The following is a 22,262-nucleotide window of genomic DNA, read 5'->3' on the forward strand; positions in this document are numbered from 1 at the left end:
AGACATTCTTGATTTACTGCCAGACACACACAAACAGAATTATTGTTTTTTCTAGTTACATCCTCATTCCTGTTTTGACAGCAGTTTCTGTCTTTAATCAGACATCAGAATAACAGTCTTAATCCTTCACAATCCTTTTTGATTCACCTCATTTACCTCACAAATTTACTAGCTGCATCATAAACCATATGTTTGCTTTATAATAATAATGCAGTACTTGAATGCTTGTTTGACATGAAACTTTTTCCACACTCATTTCTGAAGTATAGAAGCATATACTAGCCTTGTTTACAATAGCTTCACTTTGTCCTGTTGTCTTGGTTCATATGAGTTATACTAACCTGTGGAGTTTCACACATTCAGGGTTTCTCACTATTCTTGTTATTGAAGCACAGATGCTGGCACAGACAGTGTTGGCAATGATTCATACAAAACAACACTGATGCATGGGAATAAGGATACAGAAATGTCAGCCTTACCGTCACCTGGTAGTCTTCTTCCTGGAGACATAATAAAATGAATGATTGCCAAATTGACCTCAGTCCGACCCTCTACGGAGGTCTGGCCCTCCTTTGAAGGCATTTACTCAGGAGCTTTACATGGTGATGAATATGGAGGTGAAGATGAAGGCCCATCACCTGCAGTTCAGCAAGTAAAGTCCATTTAATTTTATATTGTGTACTGTGTGTATAGTTTATGTCACTATTTAGTTTTAAACAATTAATGCATGTAATATGTCATATTGTATGGAAACACACTTAAAAAGACAAGAAACTGTTGCCTTATTTCATTGTGTGACCAGACACTTCACCTGGTGACCAGTCAGATCATGACGATGGGAACCAACAGGAGTTTGCCCCAAGTTGTGGCAGCAGTGACACAGAAGAGGCTCCACATGCTCCTCATCCCAAACTGTACCAACTGCAGGGTATTTAACCTAATCATTGTTAAGATCATCAAGGAAAGCCTCAACAAACATTAATGACACTCCAGTTGGATTACTAAAATTACATTCTAGGCACTGATGTAAGACAAGATTAAAGGTTTTTCTTTTTTGTACAATGTCTGATAACTGTTTAATATTTAAGTGTACTTTAAGTGAACTTTAAGAGACACTGTAAGCACTAATATCAGGCAGGATTGAGGATTGTTACTATATTTTTTCCCCACAACTTTTGAACAGTGTATACCATACTGTGAAATTACTGACATAGAAATAAACAGTTTTGGCATCAATACTGTATCATTTATTATTATTTAGAGTCTAGATTCGGTACCACCCCCTTTGAGAAAAGCTGCCCTCATGGCTGGAACGTAGAATTTGATATGATCAGTTTTCTGTGACTATCTCATTGTCTTCCTGTGCTGGTGGGTCCCGTTCCCAGTGTGAAAGCTATTTTCTCTATACATACAGTACAGTGCCTATAAAGTATTCACCCCCTTGGATGTTTTCCACTTTTATTGCTTTTATGAATTGAATCATGGTCAATATAATTTGGCTTTTAAAAAAACACCAAAACAACCCTCTTCAGTGTAAAAGTGAAAACAGATTTCTTAAATATAAGAAGTAAAATAAGTGATTGCATAAATATTCACCCCCTTCAAGTCAGAACTGTTACTGTTGGTTAATGATCGTTATTAACTTGTGTATCTTTTTAACATCATTTGCACATCACTTTGTACATGAAACAATAGATTTGTGACAATATATAGCCAAAGGTTGAACATGTTGTGTGTAAAATAAATTGGTACAAAGTAACATTGACCTAATAATGTATTGGTGCCATATTGACCCAAACTAGGTAAAATTGTGTGATTTTTAGATCTATTGTGTATGACTAGATGTTACTTTCCCTTAGTTACACACATGAGGACTGTGTTGGATGGTCCAGTGAGTGATGGCATCCTCTGGGTTGTCAGTGGGCTCTTTCTTCCTCTGTGTTTCACTGATAGGCCCACAACACCTCCAGAGGGCTCAGCAGTGAATCACCTACTAGGTGCCATCTACTCACTTGGGGGCCAGGTGGAGTCCTCTCTCTTAATCTGCAGCCACTGGCTCCCCACTGCAGCGGCCCTTGAGAGATCTCTGACTGCCTGTCGGACCTTCCCTCACACTCAGATCTCCTGGAGTAACGTTGATGTTGATGTGGCTGAGAACCCTCTACAGCCTATTTCAGCCTCATTGTTGTCCATCAGCTGCCAGCTCTGTGTACCTCAGCTTCTTGTAGGCCTCCTCCACTGCATCCTCCCAGGCCACAGTGAGGCCAACCATATAGTATGGGGTCTGGTTTAAAGTTCGTTGACACAATCTCAGCTAGGAAGCAGAGCCTCTGGCCTAGGTCTGCCACCAGCTTCCAGTTGTGTACTCCACTTAGCCCTCCAGCATCCGGTCTTGAAGTGGCAAGTCTGGCCTGACTTTAGCCTTCCTGGACAAATGCTGTGGCTGGTCAGTGGGAGATGGGGAGAGGAAGGGTGTTGACATATGTCAGCTGCCTTTCCAGCACTGCTGGAAGACATCATAGCACCTGGTTGTGCCAGCTGGTGTAAACCCACCAATGACAGCTTCAGCCCCCATAATGCAGTACTGGGTGTATCAGTGTTGGAGAAGAGGCCTACAATGGTTTCATCTGTTCCTGTGCTGAGGAGAAGAGGGTCTGAGGTTAGATTATTAACTTTCACCCTGTTCCACAGGATGCTCTGAATCCAGTGACATATGATCGGGTCAATGTTCGTGTCTAAAAGTTTGATAAAGAGTTTGAACTGAAGTCAATGAACAGGATGTGAAGGTGTTTTGTGATTCCAAGCATTGCAGGGTGTGTTGGAGTGCTTTGGTTTCTGCAGACTAACTAAACAAACTGATGGCTCTATCAGTGGTTACGTGCAAGAATTCAAGTGTAACAGAATGATTGTTCTAATGTTTTCATGGGAACAGGCTTTAGGGAAACTGGTCTGAATACCATTGAGTAGAGTCATCTTTGATTACTTTGGCACAGGAATGATGGACAGGTAATTTGTACTTTTTATTTGTGTGTACACATACACGAGTGTTGAGATTCACGGTACGACATAAAAGTTTCCCCACCAATGTTGAAACAGACCTACGACTTATATTATTAACTTTAACATTTAAGGTAGTTATTAAGGGAAATGTTTCCAGTTAAGACTGCTTGGTTGGATTCCTTCAATATAAATCACTTCAAATTGTTTCTCAAGCTTTACTTTTTTTTTCTTTTTGTTTTTAATGTGACAAGTTAAAAGGATAATACACTAATGGTCTGTAATGAGATAAAAATGTTGTGATGACAAAGATTTCATAAGTTGTTTCAAGGTGATTTAAAAACAACTCATATTACCCAGAGACACAGCACACCTACCACACAACACGCCCACTACCTGCTCACACTGGTGAGGTTCAGGCATGAGGAGTGATTATGTAGGATTAGGTAGAATCTTTAGGATATAAATACAGCTCAGACACATCAGAGCATACAGACTGAGTGATATCAAGATTTTCTTCACATCACCTCAGCAGAACTCTGACGATGAAGGTAAGTTTGAGACTTTATACACCTGACTGAATTCATATTGATCAGGCCTTTCAGTTTGTTAGAGGATGTGTTGACCAGGGATCCATAATCATTTCAATTTTGATTTTAAGAGAAACAGTTGCTTAAAGTACGGGTTCACAGTTTTGAAAGGGGAACTGAACTGTTCTTTAACATCTTCTGTTTCATGTGTGCTGTTGTGTTTCTGTTGCAGCTGGTTTCAGTCTTCCTCCTCCTCCTGGCTCCAGCGTTGACCTGCAGCTACCGTCTGTATCTCCCGCTGGACTGCAGTGACATCCGTAACAATGATAAAAGCCGACCCAGTGGAGTGTACACCATCTATCCCATCGGAGCCACGTCTGCTGTCCAGGTACACTTTATCCTCTCTCTCCCTGTCCTGTACTGATAAATAAAGGCGTCTATGACAACAAAATCTTTAAAAAGTAAAAAAATTATAATAATAACTGTGAAACAGAAAGAAAGTAGCATCGTCAAACCATACGAGACAATAAGTCAAACAGCAAAAAGCAATAAAATATACGTCACCAAAACCTGCACTGCAAAAACAGATGGACCACAACTCAGTTCAGTTTCCAATAGTTGTATTAAATCAAGCAAGAAAAGAAATGTAGGTGTGTGTGAGTGTTTTCATGTGAAAGAGTCCTAGAGTCTGTTTGAATCAAAACTCATCAGCGTCTGTATTCACAGTTCAGTAATCACTGCTACCAAGCAGCATCTTGTGGTCTTATTGATCTTACCAAAGATTTAACTGCTTTTAATTTGAAACAGATACAGGAAGTGGTGGCATTCGGCCAACCAATGGTATAACTCCATCACTCAGTCAGTTCGTCTGATATTCCAGTGCTTTGCATTGTGGGACACAGTAGGTGAGGTAGACTGGTCAGATGCGTACTGGAGAGTATTGTTGGCATTCTGCACATGTTGCTTTTGTTTGCATTCTGCATGCTAACAAGCTTTTTGGACCATTTTGGCTCCACGGGACAAATTTCATACATTTGACTCAGTAATGACACTTCAAATCAAAGCTTGATAGGAATCAAATGGTTTTATCAGCACATGCCTTATTCAATCATTTAGACAGAGTGAATTTGACATTCTACATTCATTTTTTCTGCATTTAAAAAACTGATGCAATCTGATGCTGCTGAAGCTGGTGTATCTCTCCTCCACTGAACAACAACACTGGGGGCTCTGAGACACACTAATAGATTTCCTGGAGGTTGCATCTTATTAAAAGTAATATTTTTTAAATGACCACCAGCACACTTATTAGAGGGCCTGAATTTAGAGATTGAGACCAGAATGACTCGTTGAAAACAACGACTGACTCAGTATTTCTAGAGAGAAGTTGAGACTTGTTGAATAGGAGTCAGTTGGAGCAGCTAGCAGCTGTCAGTGACACTTTAAGGTGCTTCAGACTCAAGACGTGGCAGCTGCTGATTGGTTGAATATAGTTTTAGTAAAGGATCGTATTTACTAATGAGTGTGTTTGTGTGTAGGTGTACTGTGACATGGACTCAGATGGAGGAGGCTGGACGGTGAGTTTTTGAACAGAAGTCATCAAGTCACAGCTGAGTGGTTTTCAGTATGAACACTTCCTGTTTGACCGTCATAATAACCCCCAGGTGTTCCAGAGGAGGATGGACGGCTCGGTGAACTTCTACAGGCCCTGGGATCAATACAAGACGGGCTTTGGTAGCGCTGCTGGAGAGTACTGGCTGGGTGAGAACAGTCATGTGACTTCATGAAACTCTCTGTTCATTAAAACAAACAAACTCTGACGTGACTTCATGTTTGTGTGTTTTCAGGCCTAGAGAGTCTCTTCCATCTGACTCGTAGAAAAAGGGTTGAGCTTCGTGTCGACATGGAGGACTTCAGTGGGAACAAAGTGTTTGCTCGTTACTCCTCGTTCTCCATCGAATCAGAGACGTACGGATACAGACTGCATGTGTCTGGATTCAATAATGGAGGAGCAGGTCAGTTACTGTTAGCAGTTAGTACTTCTGTTTGTCTGATGTTTGGTTTCCACATGGAGACAATGAGGATTTCTGTCCTTATATTGCATTATTTGTGTGATTCCTTCAGCTAAAGACAGATTCACAAAGATTTTCAACTCAGTAACAACAAATCTGTGTTCTGCTCATGTTTTATTAATTACATGAAGCTTTGGTTTTTATAAACACATTTAAAGGAAAAATGTAAATGAGCCCCAGCAGGTTTCAGGTGTTTTTATCCCTTCAACCTTTTACAGTTCTTGTCTACATGACATACTGCATGTTGTTATGTTACAGTAGCAGCAGCAGATGCAGTACTAGTAGTACTGGAAGTATTTGTACAAGTGGTGGCCATAGCAGTAGTACTGTATTAGTAGTGACAGTTGTAGTGTTAATAGTTATATAACATTATATAATATGGTGTCATTAGCAGCAGTGTTGTGATCATACACTTGTTGTTTTCTTGTGTTTCTGTAGGAGACGCCCTGAGTTATCACAGCGGACAGAAGTTCTCCACCTTCGACAAAGACCAGGACTCCTACAGCACTAACTGTGCCAGACTGTTCCTGGGGGCGTTCTGGTACAAAGCCTGTTTCTATACAAACCCCAACGCAGTTTATCGCTGGGGGGCTGATGCCACCATCAAATTCGTAGGAGTGGAGTGGAAACACTGGAAGGGTCATAACTACTCCCTGAAGACCATCAGCATGAAGATTCGTCCTGTGCAGTAATTCTCCAGAACGAACAAACAGAATATCTGTTGATCTCTTTCTTTCTTTCTCTCTGATCTAATCTGTAACCTCACATATAAATCAAATAAATATTTCCAGCATGAATAAAAGTCAGAGTGGAGTGTGTGTGTGAGAAGCTGCTGGGTGTAAAGTGAAAAGGTCAACAGTTGAAGACCAAATTTGATTTGTCATAATTTATGGATTTCACTTCAGTCTTTAGAATAATTCATTAGAACTGTTAACAGAAGAAACAGTAGATGTTAAATTATAAATGTTCTGATTTATAAAAATTCTCTCTCACACACCTATACCTGTTTTTATTACCCTGTGGGGACCCCTGACTGGACGGAGCCCTGTGGGTTCCAGCCTTTCTAAAGGGTCTAGAAACATCATTTTAACTACTAAATTCATCTTCTGTTTTTTTCCACAAAAACATGACTTTAAATATCAATCACTCTCACATAGATTTTTAACCTAAATTTTGCCCCCCTTGTGAGGACCCATAATAATTAGCATACAATTGCCATCACTGTTAGCCACAGCACAATTCATGACAAGTATCTGAATAAATGTTGGATTGAAACCCTAACCCTAACCATTAACACTGCATTTAATAATCCAGAATGCCAGGGGCCTAATCACTAAGCTAATATGCTAATACGAAGCTAATATGCTAATGTACACTTACACACTTTGTCAGGAAAAGGTCCCCACCATGAAAATTCACACACTGCAGTACCGTGTGTGGCCTCTGGGGAACACACAAAGTCAAGAAAATCCTTCTTTTGAAAACTTTTATTATTTATTTTTCAGTCTTAAAATGTTCTTTAACGATTATTTTCATTATCAACCGATCGCTTTTCAATCAAATTAGTCCTCTCACCTGTCAAACCTGTTTCACTGGAAAACATGAATGATCCCAATCTGATGCACAAAGTAACAGTAAAATCAGTTTAATAAACTATGAGAGACACTATGACAGTGAACTACAGCTGCTATGAACGGTTTCACTTCTACAAAGGAGGAAGAATCATTAGATATCAACCTGCACTCTGTTTGCATCATTATCCTCAATTACTTTATACAAATAATAACTTTGCCTTTGACTCTTTGAATTTAGTGAAATGAGTTAAAATGTAAAACTCTTTCTATGCTGATACAGTTTGATGTTAAGAGACGAGCTCAGACTCTCTCTCTCTCTCTCTCTCTCTCTCTTTCTCTCTCTCACCCATGTTGTATCCGTACGGAGACTCGCTGGCTCCGTCCTGCAGGCTCGCCAGGATCTCTCCTTTCCCCACATCACTGTCTCCCACCAGCAGGAACTCGTCGTACGCTCTGGCCGGGCTGCTTCTGTGGCTCATCCTCTACGGTCCCATCATGAGACGAGACTCGGCAGCGTGTAACCCTCCTCTTCCTCTTCCTCTTCCTCCTGCAAACAGCCCGGTCCAAGAACGCAGAGACACCAAATAAATCCTCGTAAATTAAAGTCCCTCAGCGATCCACGACGGAGACTCTGTGCGTGTTTACACGCACCAAACAGTTTGGTCACCCGCTTCAGATTGTGTCCAGGGAGCTACAAGTGTCCAGTGTTATCACCGACACCGACTCCGACATCTGTGCCATCTGTGCCATCCGCGCTTTTACGCACGAAGATAAAAATCCTCAGCTCGGTTCGTGGAGTCCGGAGTGAGAGGGAAGAGTTGTGGGATCTCTGGCCATCCCTCCTCCGCCTCCCTGCTCCAGCGGCGGTGGTGTCAGCTGGTTGATGTGGGGGAGGAGGGGAGGAGAGGTGGCTTCCCTCTGTTGGGTCCATCCGTGGAGTTGCTAGGGCAACCTGGAGCTCGAATTTGACGCCGGAGACGTCCGTCATGACGTGGGCAGGACACTCTTTGCGTGACGTCATCATTAAAGAACATTTAAAACAGCCTGTTAAAAATGTCCAAATACATGATGAGTGGAAAGATCAACTTTAAATTAAATTATCATTATTATATAAAATATTTTTATTCACAAATCTTTTTTTTCTGAATTGTCACCAAAAATGATTTTATAAACTATAAAATGTTTTTAAAACCAGAGTATATTCACAATATATTATTACAATTTAACAATATCAATATTCAGAAACATTAACAACTCCATTTTTCAAATGATATTTTAATGTATTTATTGTATTTTTCTTATATGTGTACAGTGTTTTTTTTTTTTTTTACAGCTCTCAAATTCAAAAATGGCTCAAATGTGACCCTGAAGCGTATGTAAGGGTTAAAAATTGAGTTGTGATGAAATGTTTATCAAATAATCAGAAGACAAACAGTCTGATTATCTTCCTTGCACATAAAATCAACATTGTCAGTGAGGTACAGTTTGTCATCTCTTTGTGTGAATGAATGTTTGGTCACACAGGAAACCATCACCTGTTTTATCTATCTGGATTTATTCTAAAACGCTGCTATTCCTCTGCTGCCCCCTGGTGGCCAAAGTCAAGCACATACAGTCAGGCTGGTCCGGGTGCGGCAACACAGAGCTATAAGGACGCTTTGCTCTCACACGCGCTGCATTTATAGTTACACACACACACGCGCGCGCGGTCACTCTCTAGTTCGCGCTCTTGCTCGCTCCAGATTCCGGGAGATTGTGTCTCATTTGCGGGCGTCAGGGAGCCGCTATCAATATGCGGGAGACTCCAAGAACTTCCGGGAGAGTTGGGACGTCTGTAATACACAGGTTCATATATTCATGTGCAAGGTCCGGCCTCGTGATTGGCACAGCAGCGATGGGGGCGGGTCCTCCTCGTTGGCGGGACAGGTGTTGTGAATGAACCGGAGCCCAGCTTGAAAGAGCTCCTGTGTGTCGCTGAATGTGTGCACTGCTGACTGAAAGACGTCTTCTGCCTCCATTTATCTGTTCACTACAGTGTGTTGGATTCATGTTAATGTGTATTTAAAGACATTTCAATTTGTGGAAAAGATTGCGAGGGGAATATAAAAAAATGTCCTTCGCGAGCCCCCTGCAGTACCTCCGCGGACCCCCTCAGGTGAGTCTGTTAAAGGCCTGAATAAATTGACCTTTTTTCTTTCTTTTTGTTTTTTTTAAGGTTAACAGCTTACATCACAAACATCACATGAGATCACTGAAGTGATGAAAAACCAAATGACAGATAGAGTTGGCTTGCTCACAGCAGCTTGAACTCTGTTGTAATGAACACGTTCCGCCACTAGATGTCTCTGTTGTCTATTAGTTCCATCTAGTTGTATCCACAGACTGACTGTATGTCTGAGCTTTCAGCAGTTGTTTACAACAACAATCTATCACCTTAAAATTAACACATGTGTGAAAGAGAAAAGAAAAAAATACCTGACAACATAAATTGACTCATAATGTCTATTGAGAACAAAATTTGAAAGCAAAATTTGACAATAAGAATTTTATATCTTTAAAAGGTGTTAGGCAGAGAGACAGACAGAGGGGTGGAGGAGGGGTGGAGGAGGGGTGGGGGGTGGTTGCAGTCCTTCATCATGAGTTCAGAGGTGATGTTATATTATAAAGAAGTCACTAAAGCACTAAAGTAAAATAATGAACCTCTATTTTTTTCCTCTAACATGCAGTTACTACTGCTGTAAGTACTTTGTTTTTCTCCCCTTTTCTGTTTGATTTTATTGTCTGTTCTCTCAGTTTCATGTTTTCATTGTTACACACAGCAAATTAAAGTGAAATGATAGATCACAGCTTGTAAAAAAAAAAAAAAAAACCTGATGAAAGATGAGTATCAGGTGTGCCAAACCTCCACCACTGAGCCCTGCCTCTGCCAATGGAAACACAGACAAACAGGGGAGGAGACAAGACAGACAAGGAAACTCAGGAGGTCACAGCTGGGGCTTATAATATAACTTTTTATCAGAAGAAACTGTAGCTGTTAAATTATAAATATTCTAACTTGCACACCCACACACACACACACACACACACACACACACACACACACACACTCTGAACTTTTGTCCATCGCAGCATCGACTCCTGAATTTCTTCTGTTTCATGTTTCATCCTGACAGTCTACTCGTGTCTTCGACCACGAGTGATGTGAAAAACAAAACCAAACCAGAAGGATATGTATCCATAGCTGAGGTATTCAATACAATACTGGCTGCAGTGTTTCTTGTTGTGCACCATTTTGCTGACATGATAAGATTGTTGATGTTTTATGATGGTATCCAGTTGATAAAATAATTAGAGCTGCAGCAGTCAAATACAATAACAAGGTCAAAGGTCCATAGAAGCTTTAGTTGGAGGGTTTGTGGATCCTCCCCCAAGCAAATGTGATATTATATGATTAAAATCAATGCATTGTCACACAATTGTGGACTATTATCATTAGAATATTTATTTAAAAACACACTGTGTGCAACCTACCAGATGCAGGGATGGGATTGATCTTTAGCCTACAACAGCACTTTTTATTTCCTTGTTGGAATAAAAGCAACAACACATCATACTTTATGATCCAACCGATAAACATTTATACTGCCTATTAATATTTGACTTTTGTTCCAGGTTAAAGATCATTACTGTACATACAATTGAGATTGTTTGTGACTCAGCAGACCTTATAAACCTCCGGCTGTGAGTAACTTGTTCATTCGTCTCCTGGTTGGTTTCCTGGTTGAAGCTGCAGATTAATTTCACCCTCACTCATCGGCTTGATTCAGATTATTTTCAGCATCTAAAGGTAACGTAACCAACAGTTTTCATCATGTTTGTGTCTATGTGTGTTTAAATGATCTGATAACAGTAGAGATGGTAGTTATAGTCATGTGTTATGTTGCTTTGTTGACTGATTTGGTGAATGAACGTAATAGAAGAAGAAAGTAATACAAATACAGTATTTATCAATATTCTTACTGTTTGAAAGAAATAAAAAATGTCAGTAAAATAAATAATATTCCTGATATTAAAATACTGAGTGAAGTTTATAAAGAATGAAGAACAGAGTCACTATCAGGCACTCCTGAGAGTTTGAGCCAGTAGCTAAGTTTACAGGAATTTGCTAGATTTTAATACACATTACCAACTAATGAAGCAGAGGAGAGGACAGAGAAGCTAACACCAACTTACATGACAGTAAAACATAGTAGACACTTAACATAGTTTCACTGTGTCTACACGAGACATTCAGGTTGTAAGAATTTGTCCTCTCAAATAGTTTTTTGATAGAATTATGAGTTATTGTTGAAAATCATTTATCCAGAAACATTACTGATATTAGAGTAGGTATTATAAGGAGACAGTGTTCAATGCTGTCCACACAAGAGTTCAAATTGAATTATGAATGTTATTAATCTTAATTATACATTTGAGAGGTTCTAAGGTTATGGCTAGTGAATGATAAACATGCATTATCTGTTGTGTAGTTGTAGAGATCTGATAAAAATTTGAGATGAGTGTCACCTGAGAAGCTGTGAGTCAAATTAAAGGTACAGCAGCTTTGTCCTGAATTGCTGATTGAAGGTACAAATTATGAAAGAACAAGTTTAAGCAAGTTGATGAAGGTTTTGCAGTTAACTTGCTTGTTCACTGGGGCTGCTTCTCACAGAGGATGGAGTTTAATGTCCAGAGATGAGAAGCTGGAGTCTGGAGCTTGTAATTATGAGTTGGTCGGTTAGGATTTCAAAAGTTTACATTGGAGGAGAGCTCCTGGTTTATGCTCCCTTAGTCTTGATCCTTAACTCATGACTCAATATTTTGAGGTTTCCTATTGTTCTAAATCACATCTTCACACTACCACAATGCAAGCTGTCAACTGGCACTGTAGAAAGAAAGACAAGAAAAACAGTCAGCAACCAGGAACCACAGAGTCTCAGATAAGAAACTCATTTATTGTGTGTTCTGATAAATATTTGTCCTGTTGCTTATTGTTGTTTGCCCTTTGAACAGTTGTTTAGTAAATCATTTATGTCCTAAAAGTCAGAGTTCACAATAAGATTAGAGTCGATGTCAGCTAATCTTTGTGTGTGATTGGCTCTCAAAGGTGAGCTATGAAAGCCAATGGTGAAGGTTTATCCAAGAGGTATCATCCATTCACACTGGGGTATGAATCGGTCTGTCTATCTTGCTGTATCTTCTAGTTTGAAGGATAAAAGGTAGTTTTGGTCAGTGATCTGGTTTAGTGACCATGCTTCAAGGTGTTTAGATGATCAGTGAGGAGTTGGGAACCCTCACTGTAACAGGTGTGTGTTGGACCCAAATTCAGTACACCAGATAACAGGATTAGTTGGTAATGACTTTAAATGTCAGCTTCAGCAGGTTAAGATAAGATAATACATTCCTTTATTAGTCCCATGGGGGGGGAAATGTACAATATTGCAGCAGTAAAGCAGACAGTAAAAAGCATAAATGAAAAGAATAAAAAACAATAATTAATAAACACACAAGCAATAAAAAAACAATAATAGTAAAAACAAGGTTCAGAGGCAAACAGATGAGTAGCAACACAGTTCAGTGCAATGTTCAGGTAAAGAGTGTCTGTGGGCTTGGGAAGAGTCAGAGGGCCCAGACTGGGGAAGCCAAACCGCCCAGTGGATGAGTGGAGCGAGGTGAATACGCTCACACACACAATAGTTCAGTTGGGGACAGGTAGACTGACATGTTGACCAGGTAAGGGTCTCTAAAGCACAGGAATCCACAGCTAAGAAGACAGGGAATATGTTGGTGTCAGAGGAGATGAACTGGTGGACTACTTTCAGCCAGGTCTGACCTAATGACCTAATGCCTAATGCTAACCTTAATCCTACAGATCTTAACCTCATGGTAAACAATTAACATTGTGAGAAGAGTCTCTTTTGTCCCAGTAATGGAGCAGAGTCCCCACAATGTAGGTGGATGTCAGGAAGTCATGTTAACAGGAACACACACACAAAGACATCATGTTTCCACTTGTTAAGAAAATAGTTTTATCAGTGTGAAGCAGCAGCTGTTCAGTGATTTATTAATATTTGTGATATTAATACAGTTCAGACACATCAGAGCATCCAGACTGACTGACATCAAGGTTTTCATCAGATCCTCTCAGCAGAACTCTGATGATGAAGGTAAGTTTGTGACTTTATACACCTGACTCAATTAATATGAACAAATGTCTGTGGTGAAAAAAGAGTTTCTACAACTTAATTTTCTGTATTTTCTCTGCACCTTTAAAATTTCACTCTGTGATTCTGTTTCAAAATCCACAAAATCCCAAAATACAGTCAGTTGTTCCAACAAAATTTGACGTGAATCTTCTCTGAGTTTTATTTTATTTTATTTTGTGTGTGCTGTTGTGTTTCTGTTGCAGCTGGTTTCAGTCTTCCTCCTCCTCCTGGCTCCAGTGTTGACCTGCTGCTTACCTCTCGTCCTCCCGCTGGACTGCAGTGACATCCATAACAATGACAACAGCCAAGTCAGCCAGTCATTTTTCATCAGTGATTCAATGAGGAAACAGCAGCCTGCATACACACAGGACAAATGAAGCAGAAAATTGGGTGTCTGCAACACCACACCCAGCAGGTACAAGGAAACTAATAATGTCACGCACTGAGCTTGGTTTTCCCACCTGCCATCAGAATGTAGTACAAAGACATTCTTGATTTATTGCCAGACACAAACAGAATTATTGTTTTTTCTAGTCACATCCTCATTCCTGTTTTGACAGCAGTTTCTGTCTTTAATCAGACATCAGAAACATCAGTCTTAACAATCCTTCACAATCCTTTTTGATTCACCTCATTTACCTCACAAATTTACAAGCTGCTTCATAAACCATATTTTTGCTTTATGATAATAATGCAGTACTTGAATGCTTGTTTGACATGAAACTTTTTCCACACTTATTTCTGAAGTATAGAAGCATATACTAGCCTTGTTTACAATAGCTTCACTTTGTCCTGTTGTCTTGGTTCATATGAGTTATACTAACCTGTGGAGTTTCACACATTCAGGGTTTCTCACTATTCTTGTTATTGAAGTACAGATGCTGGCACAGACAGTGTTGGCAATGACTCATACAAAACAACACTGATGCATGGGAATAAGGATACAGAAATGTCAGCCTTACCGTCACCTGGTAGTCTTCTTCCTGGAGACATAATAAAATGAATGATTGCCAAAGTGACCTTACCCACAGTGTTGTGGCATTATTAACACTATTATTTTGAACAGTGATTTGAAACAGTTTTGGAAAGTACAAACAAATGATGTTGTCCTGTTGACTGCTGACAATAAGTTCATCCAAAAAAAAAAACAGTCCTGTGTTTTGCTCTGGAGTGCGAATGGTCAATCCATAGATTTTTCCCTATTGAAGTCCTTGTATTCAGACTGGAAGGGTAGTCGTCCCTGTCATTGTTAGATAGTTAAAATTAACAGTAAAAGTAACAGATTGATGTTCCCTCATCTTCCGGTAGGTCGGCATTTGGTGCAGAGTCAAGTGGACCGAGACCACGTTTTTTTGGAGGTCTCGGTCCGCTTGATTTAGTGCGCACCCGAGTGTGATTGATGCTTTCACACCAACGAAAACGAACCAAAATGCATAAAAACAGTTTTTCAATCTGTTTGTCTGTGTTTTTATTGTCCTATAACATCTGCCTGAGGGCAGCAAGTCAAACAGATTGTGTCACAGGTGGGATGGTTCCTTGAGGATGCTGTGGGCTTTTTTTGAGACAGTGGGAGCTGTAGAGATCTTCCAGAGAGGGGAGAGGGCAAACCTGGGCGGTGGTGACGACCCTCTGGAGACTTTTCCTCTCTGCTACTGTGCAGCTGGCAAACCACACACAGATGCAGTAGATCAGTACGCTCTCTATGGAGCAGTGGTAGACGGACACAAGCAGTTCCTGTGTCAGGTGGTTCTTCCTGAGGATCTTCAGGAAGTAGAGTCTGGATGGTGTTAAATGCAGAGCTGGTCTACAAAGAGCAGCCTTACATAGCTCCCCTGCTGCTCTAGGTGTGTCAGAGCAGTGTGGAGAGTCTACCGGCTACTGATGGTGGGCTTTTTTGGCAGCAGGACTATTACAGAGGCGGAACGGTGGACTGGGATAGGGACAGAACTGTCACTGTTGGTTAATGATTGTTATTAACTTGTGTATCTTTTTAACATAATTTGCACATAACTTTGTACAGGAAACAATAGATTTGTGACAATATATAGCCAAAGGTTGAACATGTTGTGTGTAAAATAAATTGGTACAAAGTAACATTGACCTAATAATGTATTGGTGCCATATTGACCCAAACTGGGTAAAATTCTATGACTGGTAATGTGTGGGAATCTCTCAACTGCTGAAATGACTTTAAAGTGTTACCATCATATAGGTCGTCAATCTTGATGATATTCTTCTGGGCCCACACTTTAAAGCCCAGGTCCTTCTGCACAAAATCTAAGGATGGGTTAGACATGATAGGGGTAAGTGGAGATAAGGAGGTGACTTGGCCTATATAACGGTTAATTTTGCTCCAAATATTAACTGAGTGAATAATAATCGGGTTGTCTGTGTATTTCTTTAGAGTTTACGGGATAATACGGGATATGCGATAAATCTTTTATATTTAGGATGGGTTTTTCTATTTGTGTCCAGGAGAGGGTCTCTTCATCTTCAGACCAGTAGAACAATGGTCTTACTTGGGCAGCCCAGTAATATAACTGCATATCTGGAAGTCCCAGGCCCCCTCTTTTAATTTCATTCTTTATTGTTAAAAGATCAGTTATAATTATATTATCAGTGATCTGTAAACTCTGCCAGCATGAAGTCTATTCTTTTGTCTCCACCCACAAACCCAGAGACACACAGCACACCTGCCACACAACACGCCCACAACCTGCTCACACTGGTGAGGTTCAGGCATGAGGAGTGGTTAGGTAGGATTACGTAGAATCTTTGGGATATAAATACAGCTCAGACACATCAGAGCATACAGACTGAGTGATATCAAGATTTTCTTCACATCACCTCAGCAGAACTCTGACAATGAAGGTAAGTTCGAGACTTTATACACCTGACTGAATTCATGTTGATCAGGCCTTTCAGTTTGTTAGAGGATGTGTTGACCAGGGATCCATAATCATTTCAATTTTGATTTTAAGGACATTTATGAGCAGAAATAGTTGCTTAACGTACGGGTTCACAATTTTGAAAGCATTTTAAACCAGCAGTCAGGAGTCTAAATGAACACTGAAGCAATTGTTCTGTGTGTAATGATTCCTCCTGTTCATACTGACCATTAGATCCTTCATAATGTTTGCAATGGAAGTGATGGAGGACTAAATCCACAGTCCTCCTTCTGTGGAAACATGGATTTAAAAGTTGATCTGAAGCTAATATGAAGCTTCAGAGTCTGAATGAGTCAAATCTTCATCTTCTATGTTTCAACGTTACAGTGTTTTTAGTAGCAAAGTCTTTTTGTTACTATACTTCCACCACAGCTCAACAGGAAACACTAAGAGGGAATCTGATGCTAAACAGACTGTAAATGTGTCAGATATCACTTGATATGACTAACTCAGACTGCTGAAGCTCAATAGAAGCTGATCATCTACTTTAAATGACTGTGTGACTCACTGTGATACAATCCTCCATCTCTGAACACTGAAAGCACATTTGAAGGAGATCTTTTAATAGTCAGTATGAACAGGAGGAATGATTACAGAGAGGAAAACCTCTCTCACTGCTCATATGAACTGAACTCTTCTTTAACATCTTCTGTTTCATGTGTGCTGTTGTGTTTCTGTTGCAGCTGGTTTCAGTCTTCCTCCTCCTCCTGGCTCCAGCGTTGACCTGCTGCTTACGTCTGTATCTCCCGCTGGACTGCAGTGACATCCGTAACAATGATAAAAGCCGACCCAGTGGAGTGTACAACATCTATCCCATCGGAGCCACGTCTGCTGTCCAGGTACACTTCATCCTCTTTCTCCCTGTCCTGTACTGATAAATAAAGGCGTCTATGCCAACAAAATCTTTAAAAAATAAAATAATAATAATAATAATAATTGTGAAACAGAAAGAAAGTAGCATCGTCAAACCATACAAGACAATAAGTCAAACAGCAAAAAGCAATAAAACATACGTCACCAAAACCTGCACTGCAAAAACAGATGGACCACAACTCAGTTCAGTTTTCAATAGTTGTATTAAATCAAGCAAGAAAAGAAATGTAGGTGTGTGTGAGTGTTTTCATGTGAAAGAGTCCTAGAGTCTGTTTGAATCAAAACTCATCAGCGTCTGTATTCACAGTTCAGTAATCACTGCTACCAAGCAGCATCTTGTGGTCTTCTTGATTTTACCAAAGATGAACATTTAACTGCTTTTAATTTGAAACAGATACAGGAAGTGGTGGCATTCGGCCAACCAATGGTATAACTTCATCACTCAGTCAATTCTTCTGATATTCCAGTGCTTTGCATTGTGGGACACAGTAGGTGAGGTAGACTGGTCAGATGCATACTGGAGAGTATTGTTGGCATTCTGCACATGTTGCTTTTGTTTGCATACTGCATGCTAACAAGCTTTTTGGACCATTTTGGCTCCACGGGACAAATTTCATACATTTGACTCAGTAATGACACTTCAAATCAAAGCTTGATAGGAATCAAATGGTTTTATCAGCACATGCCTTATTTAATGATTTAGACAGAGTGAATTTGACATTCTACATTCATTTTTTCTGCATTTCAAAAACTCATTTTAGTATAACTATCTGAAATCCTTTGTTTAAAAACACATAAACTAGAGATTAATCAAGGAGGGAGGTACATTTCAAACCAATCATATCAAGGAAATACTACTACTGAGTCCAATGAAGTAAGGATGAGTCTAAACATTGTCTAAATGTTAACAGTCTAGACATAGACTTCAGATCACTTCATCATTGATGAACCTGACAAAGAGGATTATATCATTTTGAAACAGTACTTTGCCTTAAAAATCATTACATTGTCTGTTAGTGTCAGCAGAGAGAAGTCAACATAAAACTCCTGAAGAAACTGTGACTGGGAAACAGACACATTATTCCTCGTCCTGACACTCTGGAGACAAGCTTTATGTTTTACTATGAGTTGGGTTCACTGACGTGGACTTTACGATGCAATCTGATGCTGCTGAAGCTGGTGTATCTCTCCTCCACTGAACAACAACACTGGAGGCTCTGAGACACACTAATAGATTTCCTGGAGGTTGCATCTTATTAAAAGTAATATTTTCTGAAATGACCACCAGCACACTTATTAGAGGGCCTGAATTTAGAGATTGAGACCAGAATGACTCGTTGAAAACAATGACTGACTCAGTATTTCTAGAGAGAAGTTGAGACTTGTTGAATAGGAGTCAGTTGGAGCAGCTAGCAGCTGTCAGTGACACTTTAAGGAGCTTCAGATTCAAGACGTGGCAGCTGCTGATTGTTTGAATGTAGTTTTAGTAAAGGATCATATTTACTAATGAGTGTGTTTGTGTGTAGGTGTACTGTGACATGGACTCAGCAGGAGGAGGCTGGACGGTGAGTTTTTGAACAGAAGTCATCAAGTCACAGCTGAGTGGTTTTCAGTATGAACACTTCCTGTTTGACCGTCATAATAACCCCCAGGTGTTCCAGAGGAGGATGGACGGCTCGGTGAACTTCTACAGGCCCTGGGATCACTACAAGAAGGGCTTTGGTAGCGCTGCTGGAGAGTACTGGCTGGGTGAGAACAGTCATGTGACTTCATGAAACTCTCTGTTCATTAAAACAAACAAACTCTGACGTGACTTCATGTTTGAGTGTTTTCAGGCCTGGAGAGTCTCTTCCATCTGACTCGGAGGAAAAAGGTCGAGCTTCGTGTCGACATGGAGGACTTCAGTGGGAACAAAGCGTTTGCTCGTTACTCCTTGTTCTCCATCGAATCAGAGACGTACGGATACAGACTGCATGTGTCTGGATTCAATAATGGAGGAGCAGGTCAGTTACTGTTAGCAGTTAGTATTTCTGTTTGTCTGATGTTTGGTTTCCACATGGAGACACTGAGGATTTCTGTCCTTATATTGGATTATTTGTGTGATTCCTTCAGCTAAAGACAGATTCACAAAGATTTTCAACTCAGTAACAACAAATCTGTGTTCTGCTCATGTTTTATTAATTACATGAAGCTTTGGTTTTTATAAACACATTTAAAGAAAAATGTAAATGAGCCCCAGCAGGTTTCTGTTGTTTTTATCTCTTCAACCTTTTACACTTCTTGTCTACATGACATACTGCATGTTGTTATGTTACAGTAGCAGCAGCAGATGCAGTACTAGTAGTACTGGAAGTATTTGTACAAGTGGTGGCCATAGCAGTAGTACTGTATTAGTAGTGACAGTTGTAGTGTTAATAGTTATATAACATTATATAATGTGGTGTCATTAGCAGCAGTGTTGTGATCATACACTTGTTGTTTTCTTGTGTTTCTGTAGGAGACTCCCTGAGTTATCACAACGGACAGAAGTTCACCACCTTCGACAAAGACCAGGACTCTCACAGCAGCATTAACTGTGCCAGACTCAGGCTGGGGGCGTTCTGGTACAACGCCTGTGTCTATGCAAACCCCAACGCAGTTTATCGCTGGGGGGCTGATGCCACTATCAATGCTGTAGGAGTGTCATGGTACCACTGGAAGGGTTATAACTACTCCCTGAAGACCATCAGCATGAAGATTCGTCCTGTGCAGTAATTCTCCAGAACGAACAAACAGAATATCTGTTGATCTCTTTCTTTCTTTCTCTGATCTAATCTGTAACCTCACATATAAATCAAATAAAGATTTCCAGCATGAATAAAAGTCAGAGTGGAGTGTGTGTGTGAGCAGCTGCTGGGTGTAAAGTTTTGTGTCAAACAGTTAAATGCAGAAATTACATATTGTACTTTCGTGTAGGATTTTAAGTATTTTAAACTAATGAGAAAAAGCTGCTGATATATTTTTTAAAATTGAAAATAGAAACGACTGATCAGATATCCTCACAGACACAATAACACCACTCGATCCAGCACTAAAGATAAATAATGAATCTCTGTTCTTATTTATTGCCTGTTCTCTATGTTTAATGCTTTTCATTGTTACACACAGCAAATTAAAGTGAAAAGAAATGATAGATCATGAAGACCTACTTTGATTTGTCAATTTATTTATTCAGTCTTTGGAAGAATTCACTAACTGTTCATCAGAAGAAACTGTAGCTGTTATAAATGTTCTGATTTATATACATTTTCTCTCTCTCTCTCTCTCTCACACACACACACACACACACACACACACAGCGACAGTCTGAATCAGTTCATTCTCTGAACTTTTGTCCATCGCAGCATCGACTCCTGAATTTCTTCTGTTTCATCCTGACGGTCGACTCGTCTCTTCGATCGTGAGCGATGTGAAAAACAAACATCTGGAAGTGAAATGTAGAAAAATAATCCAGGTTCTCTTCTCTTAGAAATGTTACACCTAAAAACAAATATTTTATCCTTTATTTAAGTCTGAAAACCTTTTTAACTGTAAAATAAAAGTGAGATAAATGTTATCTGTTTTTAATACTTTTAAACACATTTTAGTTTCTGGAATGAAATCTGACCGAAAGAGACACTGCACTTTGAAAAAGATGTGGTTAATATTGTTTTCTAATCTAGAAATCTTTTATTTCATCTTTATTTTTAATTGTCATTTCACTGAATTTATCATAGTGCATAAATATGGACAGAATCTCAAGATGCAGCCGGGGAAGAGAGAGTCCAGCTGGGGACCTCAGAATTGCTTCTCTGGTTTTTGTGGTTGATGTTGTTCTGTTGGACTCTACAGGTGAAACGGTCAGGATGAGAGTCAGCACCTCCAAGTCTGAGGCCATGGTGCTCTGCTGGAAAAAGGTGTACTGCCCCCTCAGGGTTGGGGAGGAGGCGGAGGAGTTTAAGTATCTGGGGGTCTTCTTCACATTGAGGGTAAGATGGAGCGTCAGGTTGTGAGGTGGATGGGTGCAGCATCAGGTGGATGGGTGCAGCAACAGGTGGATGGGTGCAGCATCAGCAGTGATGACCGTCCTGGTGGAGAAAGAGCTGAGCCTGAAGGTGAAGCTCTCAGTTTAGCAGTCAGTCTACGTCCCAACCCTCACCTATACTCACCAGCTTTGGGTAGTGACCCAAACAATGAGATAGTGGATACAAGCGGCCCAAATGAGTGTCCTGCGGAGACTGTCTGGGCTCAGCCTTAGAGATAGGGTCATAGGGTCAGACATCCGGAGGAGGCTAGGAGTAAAGCCGCTGCTCCTTCACATGGACAGGAGCCAGCTGAGGTGGTTTGGGCTCCTGGTCAGGATCCTCCTGGACGCCCCCCTTTAGAGGAGTTCCAGGTATGTCCAACTGGGAGGAGACCCAGAACACACTGGAGGGATTAGATATCTCTGCTGGTCTGGGAACAGCTTGGGATCCTCCAGGAGGAGCTGATGAGCGTAGCTGGAGAGAAGGAGGTCTGAGCTTCACTGCTCAGTCTGAGACCCGGAGAAGAGGCAGAAAACAGATTGACACAAGAGTCCAGCGTGGTTTAAAAACTTCCAGAAAGTAAAGGATAATGTTGTCAGGTGTGAAATATGTGGCTCAGATTGTGTCCAGGGAGCTACAAGTGTCCAGTGTCATCAACTCAGCTCGGTTCGTGGAGGCCGGAGTGAGAGGGAAGAGTTGTGGGATCTCTGGCCATCCCTCCTCTGCCTCCCTGCTCCAGCGGCGGTGGGGTCAGCTGGTTGATGTGGGGGAGGAGGGGAGGAGAGGTGGCTTCCCTCTGATTAGTCCATCCATGGAGTTGCTAGGGCAACCTGGAGCTCGAATTTGATGCCGGAGACGTCCGTCATGACGTGGGCGGGGCTGTGTCACTCTTTGCGTGACGTCATCATTAAAGACAATTTAAAACAACCTGTTAAAAATGTCCAAATACATGATGAGTGGAAAGATCAACTTTAAATTAA

General features: G+C 40.5%; 1 protein-coding gene across 1 annotated transcript; it reads left to right on the forward strand.

Moving 5' to 3' along the window:
* Positions 1-16,059: 16,059 nt before the first annotated feature.
* On the forward strand, positions 16,060-19,993 carry LOC128381813 (microfibril-associated glycoprotein 4-like). The gene is made up of 6 exons (XM_053341846.1): positions 16,060-16,174; positions 17,060-17,205; positions 18,766-18,804; positions 18,892-18,988; positions 19,075-19,242; positions 19,737-19,993. The coding sequence occupies exons 1-6, from the start codon at positions 16,060-16,062 to the stop codon at positions 19,991-19,993; spliced, it is 822 nt and encodes a 273-aa protein (XP_053197821.1).
* Positions 19,994-22,262: the final 2,269 nt, after the last annotated feature.

Source organism: Scomber japonicus, chromosome 20, assembly GCF_027409825.1.
Source record: "Scomber japonicus isolate fScoJap1 chromosome 20, fScoJap1.pri, whole genome shotgun sequence".
In the NCBI taxonomy this organism is placed as follows: domain Eukaryota; kingdom Metazoa; phylum Chordata; class Actinopteri; order Scombriformes; family Scombridae; genus Scomber; species Scomber japonicus.